Below are 22,223 nucleotides of genomic sequence, written 5' to 3' on the forward strand. Positions count from 1 at the left end.
TGCCATGAGCACGACATCCGGCGCATTACTCAATTTGCAACCCTTGGATTTGTACAGGGTGCGGCAGCATAACTTCCTTTTTTAAAATGCGCGCCACTCAGTTAGTTGATGTCATAGCGGAGCGCTAGTGGTCTCGTTCAAGAGGGGATACTGTAAAGTTTTGTCTCGACACGGTTCGGTCGCCATCATGCGTTGGAATAGTGAGGAGCGTGCCTTTGCGGTTGAGGTTTACTTTTCAAGCGTGTGAACTTCTTCTTGATGTCGTTCCCGAGGGTGCTATTGTTTTTTTTAGCGATGAAGCCTATTTTCATTTGTGTAGGTCGGTTAACAAACAAAACATGCGCTACTGGGCTGACACCAACCCTCGAGAATTGCATCAAAAGCCTTTGCATTCACCCAAAGTCACAGTGTGGTGTGCAATTTCCTCAGCTGGAATTATTGGTCCCTGGTTTTTTGAGGAAAATGAGGTTACAGTGACAGTGAATTCGGACCGGTATGTAAACATGCTACAGAATTTTTTTTCCCACGGCTAGAAAATTTGGATTTGGGGGACACTTGGTTCCAACAAGACAGTGCAACAGCACACACTTCAAGAGCATCGATGGCTGTTTTGAGGGAACAGTTTCCAGAGCGCCTTATCTCAATTAAAGGCGATTTGGAATGGCCGGCACGCTCTCCCGATCTGTCCCCTTGTGATTTTTTTCTATGGGGTTTTTTAAAATCCCGTGTTTATGTGAACCGTCCAAGAAGCCTACAAGATTTGAAGACCAACGTCCAAGAAGAAATTGCCAACATAACACCTGCTATGCTAACAAGAGTCATGACAAACGCCAGAAATGGGTTTACGCAATGTATGGAGAATGGGGGACGTCACCTAACAGATTTGATCTTCAAAATAATGTAAATAAAAACTTTAGACATGTACCTACATTACAAAAAATAAATAAATATTTTCCGATGCATACAATAGTTTTTATTGAGTTTTGAAAAAAGGAAGTTATGCTGCCGGACCCTGTATATTCAGAGTACTGCAATGAGATCAGCTCATAGACTAATTCGATTAGATCTATTGGAAAACAACGGATGGGGGGTGGGGGGCACAGAGCATTGGGAGAACTGAGTCTAGTTTTCGCAATGCCTTCGTATTCTCAGATCCCCATACATCCGTTTGGTAGAAGATATGATGTTATCTTGATCCGAAGAGAAAACTGGGAAGAACCAAAAGAATGCGTGACGTCTTCTAAGCCGGTGGCTCACAGACAGAAAATGGTTCTGGAACCGGAGTCTACCACTCGAATAAAAACGAGAAGTAGTCGTTTCCTTTGGGGCAATACACAACGGTCTTTCAGGCTGAAATATATGCGATCCTAAGGGCGCCAATCTGGATGATTGATGAGCCATTGAAGGAGAGGCGCGTGTCAAGCAATAGTAGCGATAGTCAAGCTGCATTGAGGACATTGAGTAGTACTTTGATCACTTCAAAAATCGTTCAGGAATGTAGAAACTGATTGAATTCTGTTTCTAGATTCAATATGGTGGATTTACTCTGGGTACCTGGTCACTGTAGCGTAGAGGGAAATGAAATCTGGGATGCTTTAGCGAAGGAGGGGTCAATCTTCCCTATGCCGGGACCGGAACCAGCAATTGGAGTATCAGTAGCATTGGATAAGTCTGTCTTCAAAAACTGGGAACAAATTTCCCACAATGACAGGTGGCAGAGCCTAAATGCTGCCTGACACACCAAACTTTCTCTACCAGAGCCGAACATGCGTACCGCAAAGTTTATTCTGTCGAAAAGCATAAGGACTTGCAGGTGTATTGCGTCCCTCCTGTAATGAGGAAGCAGAATCTACGGAACATTTTCTATGTGAGTGCCTCGCCTACGGACGCATCAGACATCAGATTTTTGGTGCTGATGTGCTCCAACTACAGCACATAAACGAATCAGAGATATTCCATTAAACGAGGGAATCGAGTACAATGGACCACTAAGGTCTGATTGCTCAGATTTTAATTCCTGCCGGGATTGGAGCAGGCTTTTCGACGAGACGAATAAAGAGGAGCAGACTCCATTTTATGTGGAGCTGCAGCAACTCCCCAGACCTCAGATGGAGACACCTCGCAAAGGTTTTCTTCAACGAGGAATCTGTGCATTCCTTGTCCTTGAAAGACGATCTAAAATTCGTAAAAGCCTGAGGGCGCCGTCGACCGGAGGCTGTTCGATAGGTAAAATCGCAGTATAATTAACCTAACCTGAGCTCTCACCATTAAGACCTACATATTTATCTCCCGTCCTATACGGACAAGCGGAAGTACTTCAGTTTTCATAACCAAAATCTCAATAGGTTTGTTTCACCATTCGCTAGGAACATATTCACAAAAGTCAATTTTTGATCTTAACTCAACACTATGAGAGACTCTATCTAATAAAACCTGTAACACAATACTAACAGCTGCTTTCTCCAAAAGTAACTAACGTAATGTATTGCATGTTCTTTTTCCCATCTGCAACGGGAGCGTTAAACTCCAACCAAGATTAATCGATACTTTTCAGCTTAAATGGATAGCAATCTTCTCCTTTCCTCTCCACACCCATCCTTAATTTTGTAAAATGGGTCACGAAGCAATAATTCTGCTCCATATCAAACACTCCATGTTTGTTTTTGATTGTTATTGATTACGCTCCAGATCGAGGTATTTGATAGAACCCACATTTCAATGCCTCCGTAATATTCGGATAAACAAGTGTTGTAAAAACTCATCCCGTTAGGATAACAATTGTTGCAGAATTTATCATAGAACAATGGATAAATCAACAACAATTAGAACGATTAAGGCTCAAATTGGAAATTCTGGAAAATTAATTGTGATGCGTTAGAGTGGAAAATTAGGTATGTAAACTGTGGTCAAATTGAAACTGTTTTACTGTGAATTATAGCAAGATGAGAACGGCTCTCCATCGGAGGTGCTTAATTGAAAAGATGATAGAGCACAGAAGGGTTATTTTTGGAATGGAACGGTATTCAAATTTGTAACTATTAGTTGGGAATGGATACAGTTTTGGATGTGTGAATCACATTCCAGAAGATACATTCTTTTCAACATTCTCTTACTTATGGCTAATGAAAGTATCATTTTTCTACACTTATTTGAGTCGGAGAGAAAAGATAGAGAATGGATAGTGCCCCCATTCGAATGGCCCCTACCCGTTTAAATGAAAATAATTCCCAAATCTGATACTCTGATATTCTATATTTCGCCTTCAATTAAAGATAAATTAAAAACCTCTAGAAAGCTCATTTCACATGAAATATTGCAAGGACTGGGATAACTCAAGAAATATTCAAGATAAATTGTACTTACGTCACAGCTTCCAGTGAGTCCCTCTCGACGGCCTTATGTAATGCCGTCGCTCCATCTTTCGTTCGATAATCCAATAAAGCTCCTCCATTAACCAAAGCAATAAGCAATTTATTTGGTTTCTTAGTGCCAGTAGCCACTGTGAGTGGTGTCTCTCCACTCTCTGGACAATGAAAATTCGGATCTAGTCCTTTAGCGCACATTTTCGCAATTTTCTCAACATGTCCACCATTAATACACTCGAGAAATCGTCGAAGATTGGCACGTGTATGAAGAGCTTTTAATTGTCTCTCATCAAGATTTAACATTTTATATACTCGACGTTTGTATTTTAGCTGTAATGGAAGAAAGAATATAAATTATAATAAATGGGAAATATTTCTGAGTGTAGTATTTATGAATATCCACTTCCATGGAATTTGGTTTTAAAGAAGAAATATATTTCTTTTTAATATGCCTCCGGAATTGCCTTTAGATGGACGATTAAATGGCGATAGGGATGTGATGTAGGGGCTCATTTAATATGGGGGTACATTAATAAACTACAAAAGGGATGATGAATATGATTTATTCGATTAAAAAATTAAGACGATTTCATGTAGGTATGTGAATTGTACTGAGCACTGTTTCGACAGTAACCCGAGATTTCGACATATAGGATTGTACGTGGATTTCTTTTTCTTTTTGTCCAACTATTTCCTGGTTGCACCCTTCAATTCGGACTGTCTTCGTTCTTAAATTCAATTTTCTATCCCATCCAGTTGAAAGTCCTGGTACTGGTTTATACCGAATGCAGCAGTAACTCAGCATTGATACCAGTGGATGAGAGGCCTGTCTAGCACTTCTGTCACAATTAAAAGGTACGGTCCCTGATTTGTACGGAGGAACTCCACGCTTAAGCTCACAGCTAGCTCAGTCGCGATATGGACACAACCACCATGGAATTCCCAAGAAAAACCGTAAACAACCGGGCCGGGAGCACATCTTGAAGGAATTCTCCTGGAGCATATGCTCTTAGAGTTCCCATGCCACCAGATAATCTTCGGTGGGGCTTCATGTTGTTTTTCTTATTATTAAGGTTTTGTGAATTGAAATCGGTTCACTGTCTGTTTGTCTTTCTCTCTTTCTCTCTGTCTGTCACACCCATTTTGTCAGAGATGGTTGTTTGTGTTCAGTAAGGTTTGCCATTTAATCATGAACAAGTTTACATTCCCTCAAAGTTTGGAAATAACTCAATCATCACCATCATCAACGGCGCAACAACCGGTATCCGGTCTAGGCCTGCTTTGTGGCGCGGCAGGATTCGCGGCATTTGAAATTTATTTCGAATGTCGCGAATACCAGCGGACAGATGACGTCACCGGCGCTCTACTCAGTTCAGAACTCGCTGCAAGATTGAAGAACAGAGTAGGTGACGGAAAACGTCAGATAGGAAAAATAATAGTTGGTTGGCAGTCACGGTGAAAGGAAAGATTTTCGTGCAGAAAGAAAACAGTTACATACGAAAATCAGTATTATTTCTAATATCTCGGAGTTATAATAAGAGTAATTTATAATAAGACTAATTTCTTGAAATTGTGTATTGAACTTTACAACATACGAAAAATATGTCAAAAACCTATTTCGAATAATAAAAGAATAAAAGGTTAAATACAAGCTCCTAAATTTGACTGAGAATTCATATAGCCTTAATAAGGAACTCCAGACATCCCGGTTTTGAGCCGAGGTCCACCAATTCGATATCCCTAAAAGCTGTCCAGCGTCCTGGCCTACGTCATCACTCAATCTTAGGCAGGATCTGCCTCGTTTTCTTTTTCTCCCATAGATATTGCCCTTATAGACTTTCCGGGCTGGATCATCCTCATTCATACGGATTAAGTGGCCCACCCACTGTAACCTATTGAGCAAGATTTTATCCACAACCTGACGGTCATGGTATCGCTCATAGATTTCGTCGTTTTGTAGGCTAGGGAATCGTCCATCCTCATGTAGGGGCCAAAAATTTTTCGAAGGATTCTTTTCTCGAACGCGGCCAAGAGTTCGCAATTCTTCTGCTAAGAACCCAAGTCTCCGAGGAATACATGAGGAGGCAAGATCATTGTGTTGTACAGTAAGAGCTTTGATCCTATGATGAGACGTTTCGAGCGAAATAGTTTTTGTAAGCTGAAATAGGTTCTGTTGGCTGATAACAACCGTGCGCGGATTTCATCATCGTAACTGTTATAGGTTGTGATTTTCGACCCTAGATAGGACAAATTATCAACGTTCCCAAAGTTGTATTCGCCTATCTTTATTCTTCCCATTTGATTAGTGCGGTTTGATGTTGTTGGTTGGTTGGTTTTCGGTGCTGACGTTGCCACCATATATTTTGTCTTGCCTTCATTGATGTGAAGCCCAAGATCTCGTGCCGCCTGCCCGATCTGGATGAAGACGGTTCCTTCTTCCCATGATGTCGATATCGTCAGCATAGGCCAGTAGTTGGGTGGACTTAAAGAGGATCGTACCTCTTGCATTTACCTCAGCATCGCGGATCACTTTCCCCAGGGCCAGGTTAAAGAGAACGCATGATAGAGTATCCTCTTGTCGTAGACCGTTGTTGATATGGAATGGTCAGGGTCAGCCTACTCAGTCTTATCAATTTCACCGGGATACCGAATTCTCTCATGGCCGTGTACAGTTTTATCCTGGCTATGCAATCATAGGCGGCTTTAAAGTCGATGAATGGATGGTGCAACTGGTGTTCCAACAGTTTTTCCATCGCTTGCCACAGACAGAAAATCTGATCTGTTCCTGATTTGCCTGGAGTGAAGCCTCTTTGGTATGGGCCAATGATGTTATGGGCGTGTGGGGTTATCCGGCTTAGCAAGATAGCGGAGAATATCTTATAGGTGGTACTCAGCAACGTGATACCTCTATAACTGCTGCACTCTGTGATATCTCCCTTTTTATGTATGAGACAGATATCGTTGCCAATCGTCAGGCATTGATTCGCTGTCCCGTACCTTGAGCGCAAGTTGGTGAACCACTTGGTGTAACTGGTCGCCTCCATATTTAACCAATTCGGCTGTAATTCCATCGGCTGCAGACGACTTATGTTTTTTAAGCCGGTAAATTGCCGGGACTGTTTCTTCTATGCTTGGTGGTCGCAGCATTTGTCTATCGTCTTCAGTTGGCGGGACCTCTAACTCGCCGATATTTTGGTTGTTGAGCAATTCTCTAAAATACTCAACCTATCGCTCCAATATGCCTATTCTGTCCGAAATCAGATTTCCCTCTTTGTCTCGGCAGGATGAGCATCGAGGTGTATAAGGCTTTATCATGCTGATTTGTTGGTAAAACTTCCGCGCCTAGTACGATTGCTCCCTCTACTTGACTTGACTTGTTGCTTCTCCCAGGCTTCCTTTTTCCGCGTGTGAAGTCGGTTCTCCGCTCGACGGAGTCCATGATAAGCTCAATCACTACCAAAAATCGAGAAGTTTCGTCGCTGCTCGAAAAACATTTCGTGCAAAATATGGTCGTCATGTATCAATGCCTGAACAAGCATCGAATAATTGAAAAACTTCAAAGTGAATATTCTTTGCACGATACCAGAGCAGCATCCAGACAGGATACCGACCGTAGTGAAGAGAATATTGCGGCTGTATCAACCAGTGTAGCGGATCCGGATTTTCATTATAAAATCATCTTTTCGGATGGGGCGCATTTCTGGTTAAGGGCTATGCTAATTAAGAGAATTGTCCCTACTGGCGCGAGTCAAATCCGAGGGTAATTCATCACTTTCATCACTTTCCCAAAAGAATGGGTCGATGTTGGCAGGCTGTGGCAACCATATTCTTCGCCGGCGTCTTCCAATCCATTTTTTTTTCAATCAGTGATCCCAAATCACTTTAACATACGTTACTAAAATGAGTGAGAGCGACTTTTCAAAGGGGGCTATTAAGTATCTGGTGGTCTAATTTGAAAGGACCAGCTCAGCAAACAATCAGCCCCGACATCAAAGGAACAAAAAATTAGCCGAGACCATTGCCACTCTCCGTGAAACCGGCTTTTCGCAGACTTGAGCTTGTTAAATTTTGCGTGGACACTTGGGCCTGCACTGGCATAAGATCTTATTGCGCCAGGAGGTCGAACTTAATGACCATAAACAACGTCGTTCGCCCACTGGGCTTAGGAGCGTTTTGAAAAGGATTCCAATTTTGCTGAAAAATCATCTTTAGCGATGTAGGATTTTTTTGCAAGAATAAGTCATCGTAAATGGTGCGACAGCAACCCACACGAGAGCTACTGGGTGAAAATTCATGTTTGGAGTGGATTTGGACGAGCGGCGGAATTAGCTTGCATTTCTTCGAAAACGATATTTCTGAGGCTATTATTGTCAACGGCGGACACTACCTATCGACGATAATCAATTTCTTTTGGCTCAAGGAAGGATATAGACATGGACGATATGTGGTTGCAAAACGATGGCACTACACTTCTCTTCTGAAGGTGTCATGAATTGGCCACCAGGATTGTTCGATTTGATCCTGCTAAACTTTGCGTTGTGGAAATTCCCGCTAATAAGTCAGGTTCAAACTCAGTCAGATCTATGCAGTAGAGTTATTGAAAATGGGACTTCTGGGATACATGCTACCATGTGAAGCCCTGGCGAACATTCTACCACACGGCAGTGAAAGACCTGCAGATTCTTTATTTGAATATTTTCATTGCTGTTATCATCGATTTTTATATGCTGAGGAACTAGACTTTTCATCATGCATGCTGGCCGTTTTATCTCTCAAGATGTCAACCTCAAATCCCTTCAAAAATGCATCTGAAAAAGGAACACATCCTTAGTGCTGTTTTTGTGTAGATCCCACACATTTTTTTGGTATTAAATGCTATCTAGTATCCTCATCCAAACGGGTGCAATACACTGCAAGATAGAGCTAACAAATTCGCTAAGTAAAGGAATATTGCCAATATCCTACATTCAGTACTATACTTGCTACAGCGATACTTTCATTGGATACTCTGTGAGGAGCAGACTATAATTGTTGCTTAATTTTTAGCTTTGCGTCTATCATCATTTATAGATCATCTTAGAGATTACGCTTTGATTCCAATGCCACAACAAGAACAATTTCTCTTAAGACTTATGTTAAGTACCTGCTTCCTTGCTCCTTAAACGATTATCAAATCAACTATGTCTTCATCGCTTCGTGTCTCCGCCGGGATTCACCAAGGAGACGCCCTCTCTACACTCCATTTTGTTTTTGTCATGGAGACTGTCACACGGGATATCTAGCATAATCTCCAATTGAATTTGAATAAAACAGATTCTTTGACGACCGAACTCCGTGAAACAGGCACTACTGCTGTCAATGGTAGTAACCTACCCAGAACTTAGCGATTTAATGCAATCAGCCAATGGAGAACTGCGTTATGAAATTGCTTCACGTACTAGCGTAACTTGAATGAAGTGGTGTTCTGTGTGAACGACGTAAACGCATCAAATCTTAAATTTACCGCAATGTCATTCGCCCTGTCGCCCTTTATGGTTCTGAGTGTTGTCCGACTATAAAAGACAATCAAGGGAGTCTCGCGGTAATGGGCATGAATAATACATCTTGATCATATCCAAAATGAGGATATCCGCAATCGATATGGGGTTGCACCGATAGTGGAAAATTAGGAGAGAGGCGTGGTATGGTCATGTAATTCGTGCCAACGAGAATTCACTCGTCGAAATCAGTCGGAACATCGAAGTCGATGGTAAACGGTCATGAAAGTCCTGGGGGTTTAACGTGAGTACCTGCCGTGTAGGCATAATCCCACCGTCCTCTTCAGACACGAATTGAATTTGTGACCACAATCAGAGCCCCGCCATGCAAGCACAGCGGTCCTGGTTTATACTGAGTGCAGGCTCAGCATTCATACCAGTGGATGCGAGGCCTATCTAACACCTCTACCGCAACTAAGGGGTACGGCACCCGAGTTGTACAGCGCAACTCCACGCTTGAGCTCCGAGGAGCTCTGCCCGCGATGTAGGCATAACCACAACCACCATGAAACTCCCACTAGGGGGCCAACCGCAAATAACCGGGCCGAGAACACATCCTCCAGGAATCTCCCGGAGCAAATGCTCTCAGAGGGCCGTCCCGGTTCCCATAGTACCAGATAACCTCCGGTGAGGCTTCGTGGCGGAAGCCACTTCAGATGAGTCCCTTGCAGACTCGGGTCTGATCGCCCTCCTCGAGTACGTGGGTGGTAAACGGTCAGAAATGCGACCGAAACAACGGTGGCTTGATATTGCATCCAGATCAGGCCTTTGATAGAACAAAATGGCGCAAGCGATTACGATGAGCCGACTCCACTTGTAGGCGGGACTAAGGCTAAAGAAAAAGAAAAAAAAAGAAGATTCTTTGACGATTGACCTCAGTAAAACACATCAGGGCATCATGGAGAAATTACAGAAAACGAGTCTTCAATGGTTTGTTCAGGTAATCCGCGCTGGGCACAGCTTACTAGCTAAGTTTGTTCTGAATATTCAACACCTTTGGAAACCGCCCAAACACCAAGACTTGATAGACTATATGTTGATTTGGAAACCTGTCGACTTCATTCGGGTCAAACGAGCGATGGAAGAGAGAAGCAGCGCTCATGGCCTTGATGAGCTGAGTCCATTAACGAGGAGGCCAGAAGCTAAGTTGCAATGTTGTGTAAACACAAAACCTTATTAGAATCGGTTTACTGTCTGTTTGCCTGTCCATCACACGCACTTTCCTCGGAGACGGTTATAGCGATTGACACCAAATTCGGTAGAAAGGTGGGAACTGTGAACGCTCATGCATATAGTGAGTTACACCCTTTTACGTCGAATTTAAGGCGGGGTCCCCATACATGCAAAAAGGGGGGGGGTGTACATTTTTTTTTCATCAAATATAGTCATGTGGGGTATCAAATTAAAGGGCTCGATTGGGGTATCAAATTAAAGGTCTCGAGGGGTGTGAATTTTCTGGGGTATCAAATTAAAGGTCTCGGTTAGTGCTTTTCGAAGCCGGTCTTAGTTTTGACATTTGTTGAAAAGGTGGTGAGTGCGGGGGGTTCAAAGTGATAATTTCTTTAACGGCCCCATTCCCAGAAACTACTTAACGGAAGAATCTGAAAAAAGTAAAGAGGCTGCCACTGTATGGTGCCTAGGCTCCGAAATACCCTCCATACCGATACCTGTTCAAATAAAGTTGATAATAGTACATTACTATAATTTTTAGTAATTGACAGGAAAACCCCCCTTAAGTTCATCCTAGAATCACAAAATTTTGCAATGCAGGCTACAGTATGGAGCATGATCCTGCCAAATTTGGTGAAAATCGCACTATTACTAACAAAGTTATACTAGGTCAAAACTATCACTTCTCTGCAAATTCAAGACTATGAATGTCAATGACACTTGAAAGTGGCTATTTTTAGATAATATATGCATATTTTACGTACTACATGCTAATGGGTCAAATGTACACTCAAATCTTATATATAAAAATCAATTGCTGTTCGTTTGTCTCGCTAAAACTCGAGAACGGCTAAACGGATTAATGTTATCTTGGTTTTGAAATGTTCGTGGAGGTCTAGGGAAGGTTTAAAAGGTGAGGAAAATTCGAATAATTGCCGATAAATCCCTGAAAACAGCACTTTTCTTTTTCCCATATAAACGTTTTTTTCTAAACAAGATCCTACAGGTATGCAAATTGATTGTTTGGGATGAATGCACAATGGCCCATAAGAGGTCACTGGAGGCACTGGACAGAACGTTGAAAGATCTTCGTGACAAGCCAACTATTTTCGGTGGGGCCATGATTCTGTTTTCAGGTGATTTTCGTCAGACTCTTCCAGGTATTCCCCGATCAACGGTTGCTGATGAACTAATTGCATACCTAAAATCATCGAATTTGTGGCAGTATGTAAAGAAACTCCAATTAACAACTAACATGCGAGTATTTTTGGAACAAGATGATACTGCGAATGTGTTTGCAAAGCAGTTGTTAGACATTGGAAATAATAAAGTTGCAGTGGACACCTCGACCGGATTCATCACGTTACCCACAGATTTCTGTCACATCACAGACTCAAAAGAAGAGCTTATTCAGCGTATTTTCCCAGATATAGCGCAAAAGTTAAATAACCATAATTGGCTGGGTGAACGAGCAATATTGGCGGCGAAAAATAAAGATGTCGAGGATCTCAATGCGACCATTCAGAATTTTCTTCCAGGACAGTTGGTTTCCTTCAAATCAGTCGACACCGTTATGAACCAGGATGATGTTGTAAACTATCCACGGAGTTTTTAAATTCACTGGAATTGTCAGGATTACCACCTCACAATTTGCAGTTAAAAATAGGGTCAGTTGTCATGGTGCTGCGTAACATTAATCAACCTCGACTGTGCAATGGAACAAGACTGGTTGTGGAAAAGCTGATGAATAACGTCATTGAGGCAACAATCATAAAAGGAAAATACAAAGGAGAGGATGTCTTGATACCGCGGATACCAATGATTCCAACGGATTTACCATTCGATTTTAAACGCTTACAATTTCCACTACGCCTGGCCTTTGCGATGACCATAAATAAATCGCAAGGACAGTCGTTAGAAGTTTGCGGAATCAACTTGGAGTTTCCCTGTTTCGCGCATGGACAATTATACGTCGCGTGTTCGCGTGTCGGACAACCGTCTTCTTTGTTTATTTACGCACCACAAAACAAAACAAAAAATATAGTTTATGAGAAAGCTTTAAATTGATTAACAAACTATAATATATCATAGCAGTGTGAGCCTGTCAATATCAAATTTAATCCTTATAAATAGCCACTATCTCAGGAAAGCTCTATTTTGTAATTAAGCAACATGAAGTGTCGAAAGTAATAATAAAATTTCATGATTCATTCACAATATGCTTTTTTATTTAATACGGATTCGTTTTGTTTGTTTTAAAATTATTTTATACAAAAGTTTGGGTCTTTTATTTATCGATTGAGGCAGTTCGAAGTCTGCCGGGTCAGCTAGTCTTATATATAAAAATCAATTGCTGTTCGTTAGTCTCGCTAAAACTCGGGAACGACTGAACGGATTTATCTTATCTTGGTTTTGAAATATCCGTGGAGGTCTAGGGAAGGTTTAAAAGGTGAGAAAAATTCGAATAATTGCCGGTAAAATCCTAAAAGTAGCACTTTTCTTCTTCCCATATAAACTTTTTTTTCTAAATAAAATTTAGAGTCAATTTGAACTTTATTTATATTCAATAAAGTTCAATCACTTACTGTGTTCATCGGACCTCATATTACAGCTATGAAACGGACAAATTTTTTAACCCAACTAGAAATATTTGACAACCAAGTGACAATCTTTTATTTCTAAACAGACAAAAGGCATCAAATGATTCACAGCTCAGAACCTGTTGTATTGGAAAATAGAATTTCTGTTTTTAGTATTTTTGTTTCTCATTTCCATGAATATTTCAAGAATTTCCATAAATATTTCAAGCCCAAACTAGACTACCTAGACCTAGACTAGATATTAAGTTTTGTTACAAATTAAATTTCTGAACGCAACGATAATATTTGACATTAGATTTGACAACCAACTAATATGTCAATCCATCCTGTTTCACTTTAGAGCACGGAAAGAAGTATTACGATATTGCATTACGATATCTATGAGTGCGCGAGAACTTTCTTTACTTTGGCGATCCTTTGTGATAGTGACATTCCAGGTAATGTGCTCTTTTTTTTGATATTTTGTGATTGTGACACTTTATTGCTAAGTGAGCGAAAAATGTTCTCACTTTGATTATTTACAATTTACGATGCCGAGGAGAAGACGACCTGATTTAGGTCGTCGCAGTCAATCAAATGTGCGAAGAGTTACCTCACGTGCTGACCGCACTGATGACCAGAGAGAAACATATCAAGAAAATAGTCGTATTGCTATGTCAGAATTGCGTTATTTAGTGAGTGATAATGAAGTAGATAGGCTTAGAATGCAACGAGTTCGTGCAGCGAATCTGCAGACGGAATGCTTCACAATATGCTTTTTTATTAAATACGGATTCGTTTTGTTTGTTTTAAAATTATTTTATACAAAAGTTTAGGTCTTTTATTTATCGATTAAGGCAGTACGAAGTCTGTCGGGTCAGCTAGTCTCTTTATAAAAGAAATACACAAAACCTTTCATATCTGAAGCGTCTAGTTTCCGGTTTCCCGACTTGTTTTATTTTTATTTCGAAAGAGGATTTTTTTTCGAGGGCACCTCCAACATGAGCTAGCCCTGAGATACTAGAAGAGAGCCCCAAACTGTGCATTTTTCTGCCTACGGCTAATAGGATGTCATTAGTAATTTTTTTTCTTTTCGATTGCAACAACCACGCAGTTGCACATTGGCGGTCTCGTTGAAAATGTTTTTTGTGATTTTCTTTATTTTCCGGTTTTGCAGGCCCGCTTATTGCAGGATTCGGAAGGAAAGGAATAAGACATATGACATTTTCAATAATGACATGTGAGTACAGAAGTGTCGAAAACTCCTCCCACATTTCCGAATTAATTAATGCACTGGTGTACAAGGAAATGTCAACTAGGAGTAGCTGTTAGGTGAATATTTATTTTGATACACAACGAAATTGAAGTTGTGAAAAAAGCCACAAAACTAATTTGTCTTTCATTTTCCGTAGCGCTTAAAGTCGTCTTGCAGATGAACTACTTCGAAAAGATAGAGTTTCTTCACGTACTTGACATGGGGCTCTCGGAAAACCTTCGTGAGTCCAACATGGTTAGCACTGCTCCATCTTTGATGATTTGGTTTTGTGGGCCACGTCACGGAGCAACATTAAGTCCGTTTCTTTGAAAAAGGGCCGAAAACAAAACAGTGAGCCGTTTCCGAGTGCCTACCAAGAGAGGAGGAGGAGAGAGGGTTGCATTATTAAAAAATGCAACCCTTAACATAATGCACGACACTGAAAAATCTGGTCAAAATCTTAATATAATCAGTAAAATAATAGTAGACCAAAATTGTATTTGCAGTATGAACGTACTGCTTTCTAACGCATCATAGATTGTCAGCATCATAGTAAAGTTTAAGGCTTGTATACCGAAAACTTCTTACATAAAAATATCACATTACTCAATCCATGCGGCAAAACAAAAACAAAAAGTTTTTCAGTAAGAATTGAATTCATTCTTACTGAAAAACTTAAGTTTACGCCACCTAAACAAATCCCAATTAGGAAGCAAACAAAGACAAAGACTTTTAGTATTAAATAAACATCTGAACAGTATTTGTGTTGACTTCGAGTAAGCACTACTTCGGAAATGTCGAAGCAATGAAAAGTCAGAAATAGTGGATTTGCTTTACTACACTCATTCCATTCAAGAAGAATAAATAAACCTACTGACTTCCAAGATATTTGTATTATATCTATTTTTGCTCTATTTCCTATCTTCATTCATCTGACGACGCTGAGAAGCTAGTGAAATGCTCCAAGAAGTTCAAAACCTCTTATATTTTACCTTTTGGGGCTCTCCTATTCCATCCCTCAAGAATTAAATTTGTTCATAAAAGCACTTTCCACTTTCGCCCATTTTAGGTTTCTTGAACTTATTTCCGTTTTGATTTCTTTGGCAGCTTTTAGCAAATTATGGGATATCCTTGGAAGATGCTGGCCATTATTCGTTTTGGCTGCGAGAAGGGCTGACTTTAGTTACCTGACCCATTCAATTTCAATTTAGTCATTCCTGAGCAGAGAAGGGTGCTGACAAACACTCCACGCGACAAACCTACACGAAATATCCTTTGGAAATGCTTTGAAATATGAACTTTTATTTTCGTTGGTTGAGTTGGGACAAACTAGAGAGCAAGGTGTAACCTTTTGTTATTCTTGGGGTTAAATTATCTCAATTGTGTGTAGAAGGCGTGAATATTTTCTGAATCAGGTTGAGAAATTTACAAAGTATTTTATCTTGAATGTGGAAAGTTGCAAAGTTTTGGTTTGAAAGGAGTTTGTTAGCCTTTGTTAGCAAAGCACTTGTTCTAGTTTTATGTTGTGCACCTTTTTTCAACGAAAACCTTTGGTAGGTTCAATTTACTCACGGTGCGTGGTTATGAATGAAATGCGTTTACGCAATTTTCCATTGAAATAATATCTACTGAATTGAAAGTTCAAACGCTTTGCAGAGTTCTTTCTATATTTCCTAGGGTGTACTGGTAGGACTTCAAAGAAATTTAAAAATAAATGGCTTCATCATGCGGAAATGCAATGAAACCTTTGTCCAAAAAGGGGAAGGAAATCTTCCTTTGATTTACACCGAAACTTTGAAAATTGGCTCCATTAAATAAAGATTGGGAGCAAAGTCGTCCAGTTGAATAAGAAGTTCAATAACCTCCGGAAAATTAATAAGGCAATGACAAGCATTAGCAAGCTCATTGGGTTCCTCAACGAACCTATTAACTTTGGAGTTACATCCGACAGCCTCACAATAAAGATGTCGACAAGGTCACCGAACGAAGAACAATGAAGGAGCAAATAGAAAGGATGACCATGATATTAGCATTGAAAACAAACACAACTCGTACATATTCAAATGAAGTTTGGACGCAAATTATAAACAAGTCGGGAAACTGAAAGCTGGGCGCTTCAGATATGAAAGGTTTTGTTTATTTCTTATATAAAGACATTTGAGTGTGTATTCCCCCATTAGTACGTAGCACTACATATACATATATTATGTGGAAGTATCCACTTTCGGGGGATATTGATATTCACAGTTTTGAATTTGCAAAGAAACGACAACTTTGACCTATTATAACGTTGCTGGTTTCAGTGCGATTTCCACTAAACTTTATATTATAGCCTATATTACTGCAATATTTCGTGGTGCTAGGATGAACTTAAGGGGGGTTTTGCACCCAATTACTAAAAAATATAGTAATATACTACAATTAACTTTATTTGAAAGGATATCGGTATGGAGGGTATTTCGGAGCCTAGGCACCATATAGTGACCGCGCCTTGATTTTTCTGAATTTTTTGGATTAGGTAGTTTCTAAGAATGATTTCGGGTTCGAAAAGTACTAACCGAGATTTTTCATTTGATACACCACATGATTATGTTTGATGAAAAAATTCCTTTCCACGAAATTTGGTGTCAATCGCTACAACCGTCTCCGAGAAAAATGCATGAAAGACAGAGAGATAGAAAAAGGAGAAAGTGGGGGTGGTTTTAGTGAGTCACAACTGCTGTAACCTGGCGCGACAGATAGACAGTAAGATTTCCACCACCATCCATAAAAAAAGACACACAGCCAGACAGATAGACAGATAGAGATGTCATTGGTAGACCAAAATCTCGGTGGTGCGGCTACAGAAAAGGTAGAGCAAATGATGGGACGCATAACGAGAGCATGCGACACTGCTATGTCAAGGCGACGAGTTCTCGCAAAACGGCGCTCAAACTATTGGTAGAATGAAAAGATCGCGGTGTTACGGGATGCATGTTTTCGAGCTAGAAGGATTGGCCAACGATCTAGAGGAAGACCGGAATTTGACGAGAAACAGTAAGTATATGTGAACTTTCGAGGTAGGCTTAAGCAGGCTATACGGACCAGCCAGCGAGAATGTTTCAAGGAACTTTGTGCAGAAGCAGACTAAAGCCCCTGGGGAACAGCGTACAGGATGGTGAAAGGGTGAACACCACAACTGGCCAGCCTGCATCTTCTGCTCGATATCGTGATGGCGCTCTTCCTCCGGATAAAGGGGAGCGCAAACAACGCAAACAAGAATTGGACGTCTACATCATACTTGCGATAACTGAGAAGGAACTTACGTAAACTTGCCGGAGAATTGGTGATAACAAAGCACTCGATCTGGATGCTGTTCCCAATGGAGCTTTTAAACTCGCTGTTAAGACCAGACTCGACTGGTTTATCAGCGTTTTTGAAACATGCATGGTAGAAGGAGTTTTCTCCGACCGGTAGAAGAGGCAAAAACTAGTTTTGCTCCCGAAGCCGAATAAACACCCAGGATACCCATCATCATACCGACCGATTTGCCTCATCGACACGGCAGGAAAGATGCTGGATGGACTATCGGAGTGACAATTTGGATTTCGTCAAGCCCACTCAACGATCGACGCCGTAGACGTTGTTTTGAAGCTGGCTCGAGACGCGATGTCGTCTAAAACATGCTGTGCCGTGATGATGTTGGACATCGAAAATGTCAATTCCACTAGTAGGGAGTGGATAAAAAGCTCACTGGCTAAAACGGGTGTCTCTAGTTACTTGACTAAGCTCCTCGACAGTTACCTTTCGGAGAGAGCACTTTGGTACGATAGGGATGCGGGATCCAAGCAGTACACCGTCGCCGCAGGAATATTACAAGGCTCAGTGTTGGGTCCCTCATAAGATGCTTCGACCAAGCTAATGCCGAAACAAGGCGGTTTTCGCACTAGTTAGACTTCACACTCACGTCGTGTTTGCGAATGTATGTGTATAAGGATAAGTGAAACATGTTCGAACCATTTCAGTTAAGCTGCTTCTATGGTAGATATTAGGTAGCGTCTGATAAGTTGTCTCTGTCCTGGGTAACACCATTAGTCTTCCAGACACCTAGACAAATACCTTATTAAGGCCGGAGACAGCTACTGATGGAAGTTTATTACATGCTATTACATCAAGCCTTAAGTTGAGTTTCTATAAGTTAAGGTTGACAATCATCTATCGAGTACGTGGAAGCTGGTTTTTAGTTATAGATGTCCAATTAAAGAGCTTTTAGATTTGAATATCCATTTGAGGAACTATTAATTTCACCAAATTCCACAAAAGACAGTAGTACGACACTTTCACGAGATGGGATAAAAAAGGCTGGTTCTCGCATCCAGTACTGCCAGATAATCCCTTCAATTCGGTAAGAGCTAAGTTCTGTTCTATTTAGCGTTAATAACAGTGGAATGATATCAGAGACAAAAGCAAGATATTACGATATTTAACACAAAAAGTTCCTTCGCTATTCAAAAGGACCACCGAATCTGCCAGTGTTTTGTTCTAAGATCTGAGACACAAGTTTTCCCCGTAAAGTGGCGTCATGCATAGTCATCGTGAGGTTTTTGCCAGGAATTGACTAAATCAAGCCTCTGATCATCAGTTGGCCTTTATGCATTTTTAAGAATTTGTGAAAAGAAAACCTTGTCGAAATGATTGGATTTAAGGAAAGCTCCCCACATATGCAGAAACAGAATAAAACCATCTCTTGAAATATAACCGTGAGCGAAATGAATGAAAGATCTTGGTTAGTACTCCCCCACGCAAGTCTTAGTTTTGACAATAGCTGCAAAAGAGGGAAATGGGGATAGAACGGAAATTGCACATCTATGTAGGTTGCAAAATGCTTCCATCCTTATGTTTATTCAAATTAAGTCAAAGGGAAGATATTACTATATTTTGAAAATTAGCTATAAACCCCCCTAAGTTCATCTTAAAAGTACCAAATTATCAATAATGCTTAGCATATCCAACGATATTGAAAATTTTGATGAAAATCTTGCTATTATTAGCAAAGTCTTTGTCGAAGTTTTCTCCTTTGCTTAAATTTATTGCACTCTAGGACAGTATATCTCTTACCCTGCCTCTTAAAAATTTCCTGGATCTAGGGACAGGGACAAAACCTCCCATCTGGCAGAACGACTTCTGAACTGGCAGGTCCACCGATGACACCTTGATGTATTTGAAAAAATTTATTGTCCTTTAAGCTAGCAAATTCTTTTTTGAAATTTTTGTAGAAAAATTGTAGATTTTTGAAGGGCGCATTTTATTGCATTCTCTGTTGTGTAAACTTCGTGAGTGTGGTTGCCAGGAATTAGCTCTGTCAATGAACTATTTTCTTGACAGAAGACCATTCGTGCCAATGAGCGATGAATGTCGAACGATTGTCTACAGGAAACCACTGTAAATTCATTCATTTGAACCTGACGATGGACGGACTTTCGGGTGAGTTTAGGTTGGCGTTTGAAAGAATTGCCTACGCGGATTAGCGTCTTGTTCTTTTGGAGAAGAATACAAAACCTGAGCTCGAAGCCAAGGGACTCGAAATCCATGCTATGCAAAACAGAAATCTGTTTTAGTGTGGCTTGATATATGTTGCGTGGTTTCTACCAACACTATGCATTTACCGTTGGATGTTTCTTCTTTTGATTTAGAGGTAGTCCAGAGGGCGATGGCCTACAGGATCGGGAGAGGGTAATATTGTTAACAGTAGCTAGGTGGAGAGGTTAGGACCGCTTGCGGCCAAAAGGTGGTTGATCGAGAGTGTTACATCTAAATAATAGATCAGATGGAACGAAAAGTTCATGCTCAACGCCGAGTTACAAATGAGTACATTAAAAGTGTTTCTGTCAACGAGAGCTCTATCTTCAACCTTGGAGCTGAGGTGGGCTTCCTCCTGACTGGGCTTAGTAGCTTGAGTGAATTTCCCTCCTTACGAAATCTTGCATCCAGTCATCAGAGGACTGATTATATGTGCGCTGTGTCTTTTCGGCGTACTTTGACATTCATAATGTAGACGACATGTGCGTTCATGTTGTGAATAGTTTGCTTGATGTAAGCCTGTCATTTGTTAGCAGTAAAATGCTTCGATGCGCTAATGCGGATGAACGTGCTTCTTTCCAAAGAAGAAAGGATTTTCTCGAAGCTGTTTTGCCTGTAGTATGATGAGCGAATGGCCATAGTGGCCGCGGTAGTCAGCCATCAGTTTTTTATGCGTTTTGTATTAGTGTCGTTGATCGGTACGTCACTGATGGAAAAATTTGATTGTGTCTCAGTGCCGCTCCTAAGTAGCTCAAGAGGCCGAGAAGATTCGACTCGGCATGGGACTCTTGCTACAAAGTCTCACCGGACGTTATCTGGCACCATAGGAAGGAGAAAAACTCACTGAGAGCATTTCATCATCATCATCAACGGCGCAACAACCGGTACCCGGTCTAGCCGAGGTCCACCAATTCGATATCCCTAAAAGTTGTCTGGCGTCCTGACCTACGCCATCGCTCCATCTTAGGCAGGGTCTGCCTCGTCTTCTTTTTCTACCGTAGATATTGCCCTTATAGAATTTCCGGGTGGTATCATCCTCATCCATACGGATTAAGTGACCCGCCCACCGCCACCTGTTGAGCCGGATTTTATCCACAACCGGACGGTCATGATATTGCTCATAGATTTCGTCGTTATGTGGGCTACGGAATTGTCCATTCTCATTCATTCGAACGCGGCCAAGAGTTCGCAATTCTTCTTGCCAAGAACCCAAGTCTCCGAGGAATACATGAGGACTGGCAAGATCATTGTCTTGTACAGTAAGAGCTTCGAACCTATGGTGAGACGCTTCGAGCGGAACAGTTTTTGTAAGCTGAAATAGGCTCTGTTGGCTGACAACAACCGTGCGCGAATTTCATCATCGTAGCTATTATCGGTTGTGATTTTCGACCCTAGATAGGAGAAATTATCCACGGTCTCAAAGTTGAGAGCATTTGCTCATGTAAAATTTCTGGGAGATATACTGTTGGTTTCCTTACCTATAGTTTTTTTCCTTGTCGGAGTTTCCTGGTGATAGTCGTTATGCTCATGTCGTGGATAAAGCTTTTTGTGGGGTCGATGTGTGAGATTGCGCTTTACAACTGAAGAGTCGCACTTCCTAATTGTCCTCATATGAATGCTGAGCCCGCCCTCGATATAGACAATTACCATTTTGCTATTAACGGCGCTGATTGTGGTCCCCAAATCATGCATACACAACAGGTACTCATGTCCAATTGCCAAAACTTTCATGTATTCTTAAGACATAAGAGCCTAGCATCATACTAAATGAAAAAGTGTGACAGACGAGGCTCTGGTCTACTTACAAATGAGATGGTCGTTCATCCAAAGATTCTTACACAAGAAACCTTTCAAAAATCTTCATCTTTCACATTTTTACGTGCGCCATTTTGATAACGCACAACTTCTAAGACCGTGACTGTTGTTATGAGAGCAGATAGGCAGAATCGAGCTGGCTCTGATCTGAAGAGCACCCTGCAGTTAGAAATCTCTCTTAGTTCCCCAAAGAATGGTTTACCCAGTGTTCGTAGCCTGACACTAGCTAGAGCTGGGCCATCGCGGAGGAAGTGCTTGAGGCTTTTCCGTCCTTCTCTGCAATTTCGGCAATGTGAATTATAGGGTATGCCGAGCCTGGAGGCATGACCCCCTACAGGCCAGTGCCCCGTGAAGACCACTGTAATCTTGTATGCATTTGCACGCGTCTGGCACAGGAGCTTTCGTGATCGGATAATGTTATAAGTGGGCCAAATCCTCTTTGACTTGGCACAGGTGGTCAGCCTTCGCGATTTAAGGCCCGCGGCTGCTAAGTAGTGCGAGTAGATTCCGCTCTTGACAGTCGCCAGCGAGACACCACACCGACTGTACCCGCCGAAGAACTGCCAAGAGCAGAGCCCCGCCACCCAATCCGTCAGCCCGCTCATTCCCCTCTATGTTCCTATGTCCGGGAACCCAGAGGAGAGTGACTTTGAGCGTGTCGCCAAGACTTCAGCGCGTTACTGCACTGCACTAATCTGCCAAAATAGTTATAATTAATAAATTTCATAAATGAAAAAATTATATTTTAAATATTTGGTCCTTTCGTACTAAAATATTTTAATTCACCATCGACAGACTTCCAATGGTGGACTGGCGTAGGAACTGACATGAATGTTTGATGGTTCAAAATAAAAAAGGTAATTATTCAGAAACTATACGCTTGAGATAAAAAAAACGAGGAAAGAATGCGAGCGGATATACGAAGTTTTATATAAGCCAAGAT

General features: G+C 41.2%; 1 protein-coding gene across 5 annotated transcripts in view; it reads right to left on the reverse strand.

Annotated features, from left to right (window-relative positions):
• The window catches only part of LOC119656288 (SH3 and multiple ankyrin repeat domains protein 3), a 561,166-nt gene that overhangs the window by 106,407 nt on the left and 432,536 nt on the right, over window positions 1–22,223 (reverse strand). For all 5 annotated transcript variants that reach the window (XM_038062721.1, XM_038062722.1, XM_038062720.1 and 2 more), the window contains one exon: window positions 3,364–3,695. In XM_038062721.1, coding sequence (XP_037918649.1) covers window positions 3,364–3,695 — 332 coding nt within the window. The remainder of the gene's footprint in view (window positions 1–3,363; window positions 3,696–22,223) is intronic.

Source organism: Hermetia illucens, chromosome 4 (assembly GCF_905115235.1).
Source record: "Hermetia illucens chromosome 4, iHerIll2.2.curated.20191125, whole genome shotgun sequence".
Taxonomy (NCBI): Eukaryota; Metazoa; Arthropoda; class Insecta; order Diptera; family Stratiomyidae; genus Hermetia; species Hermetia illucens.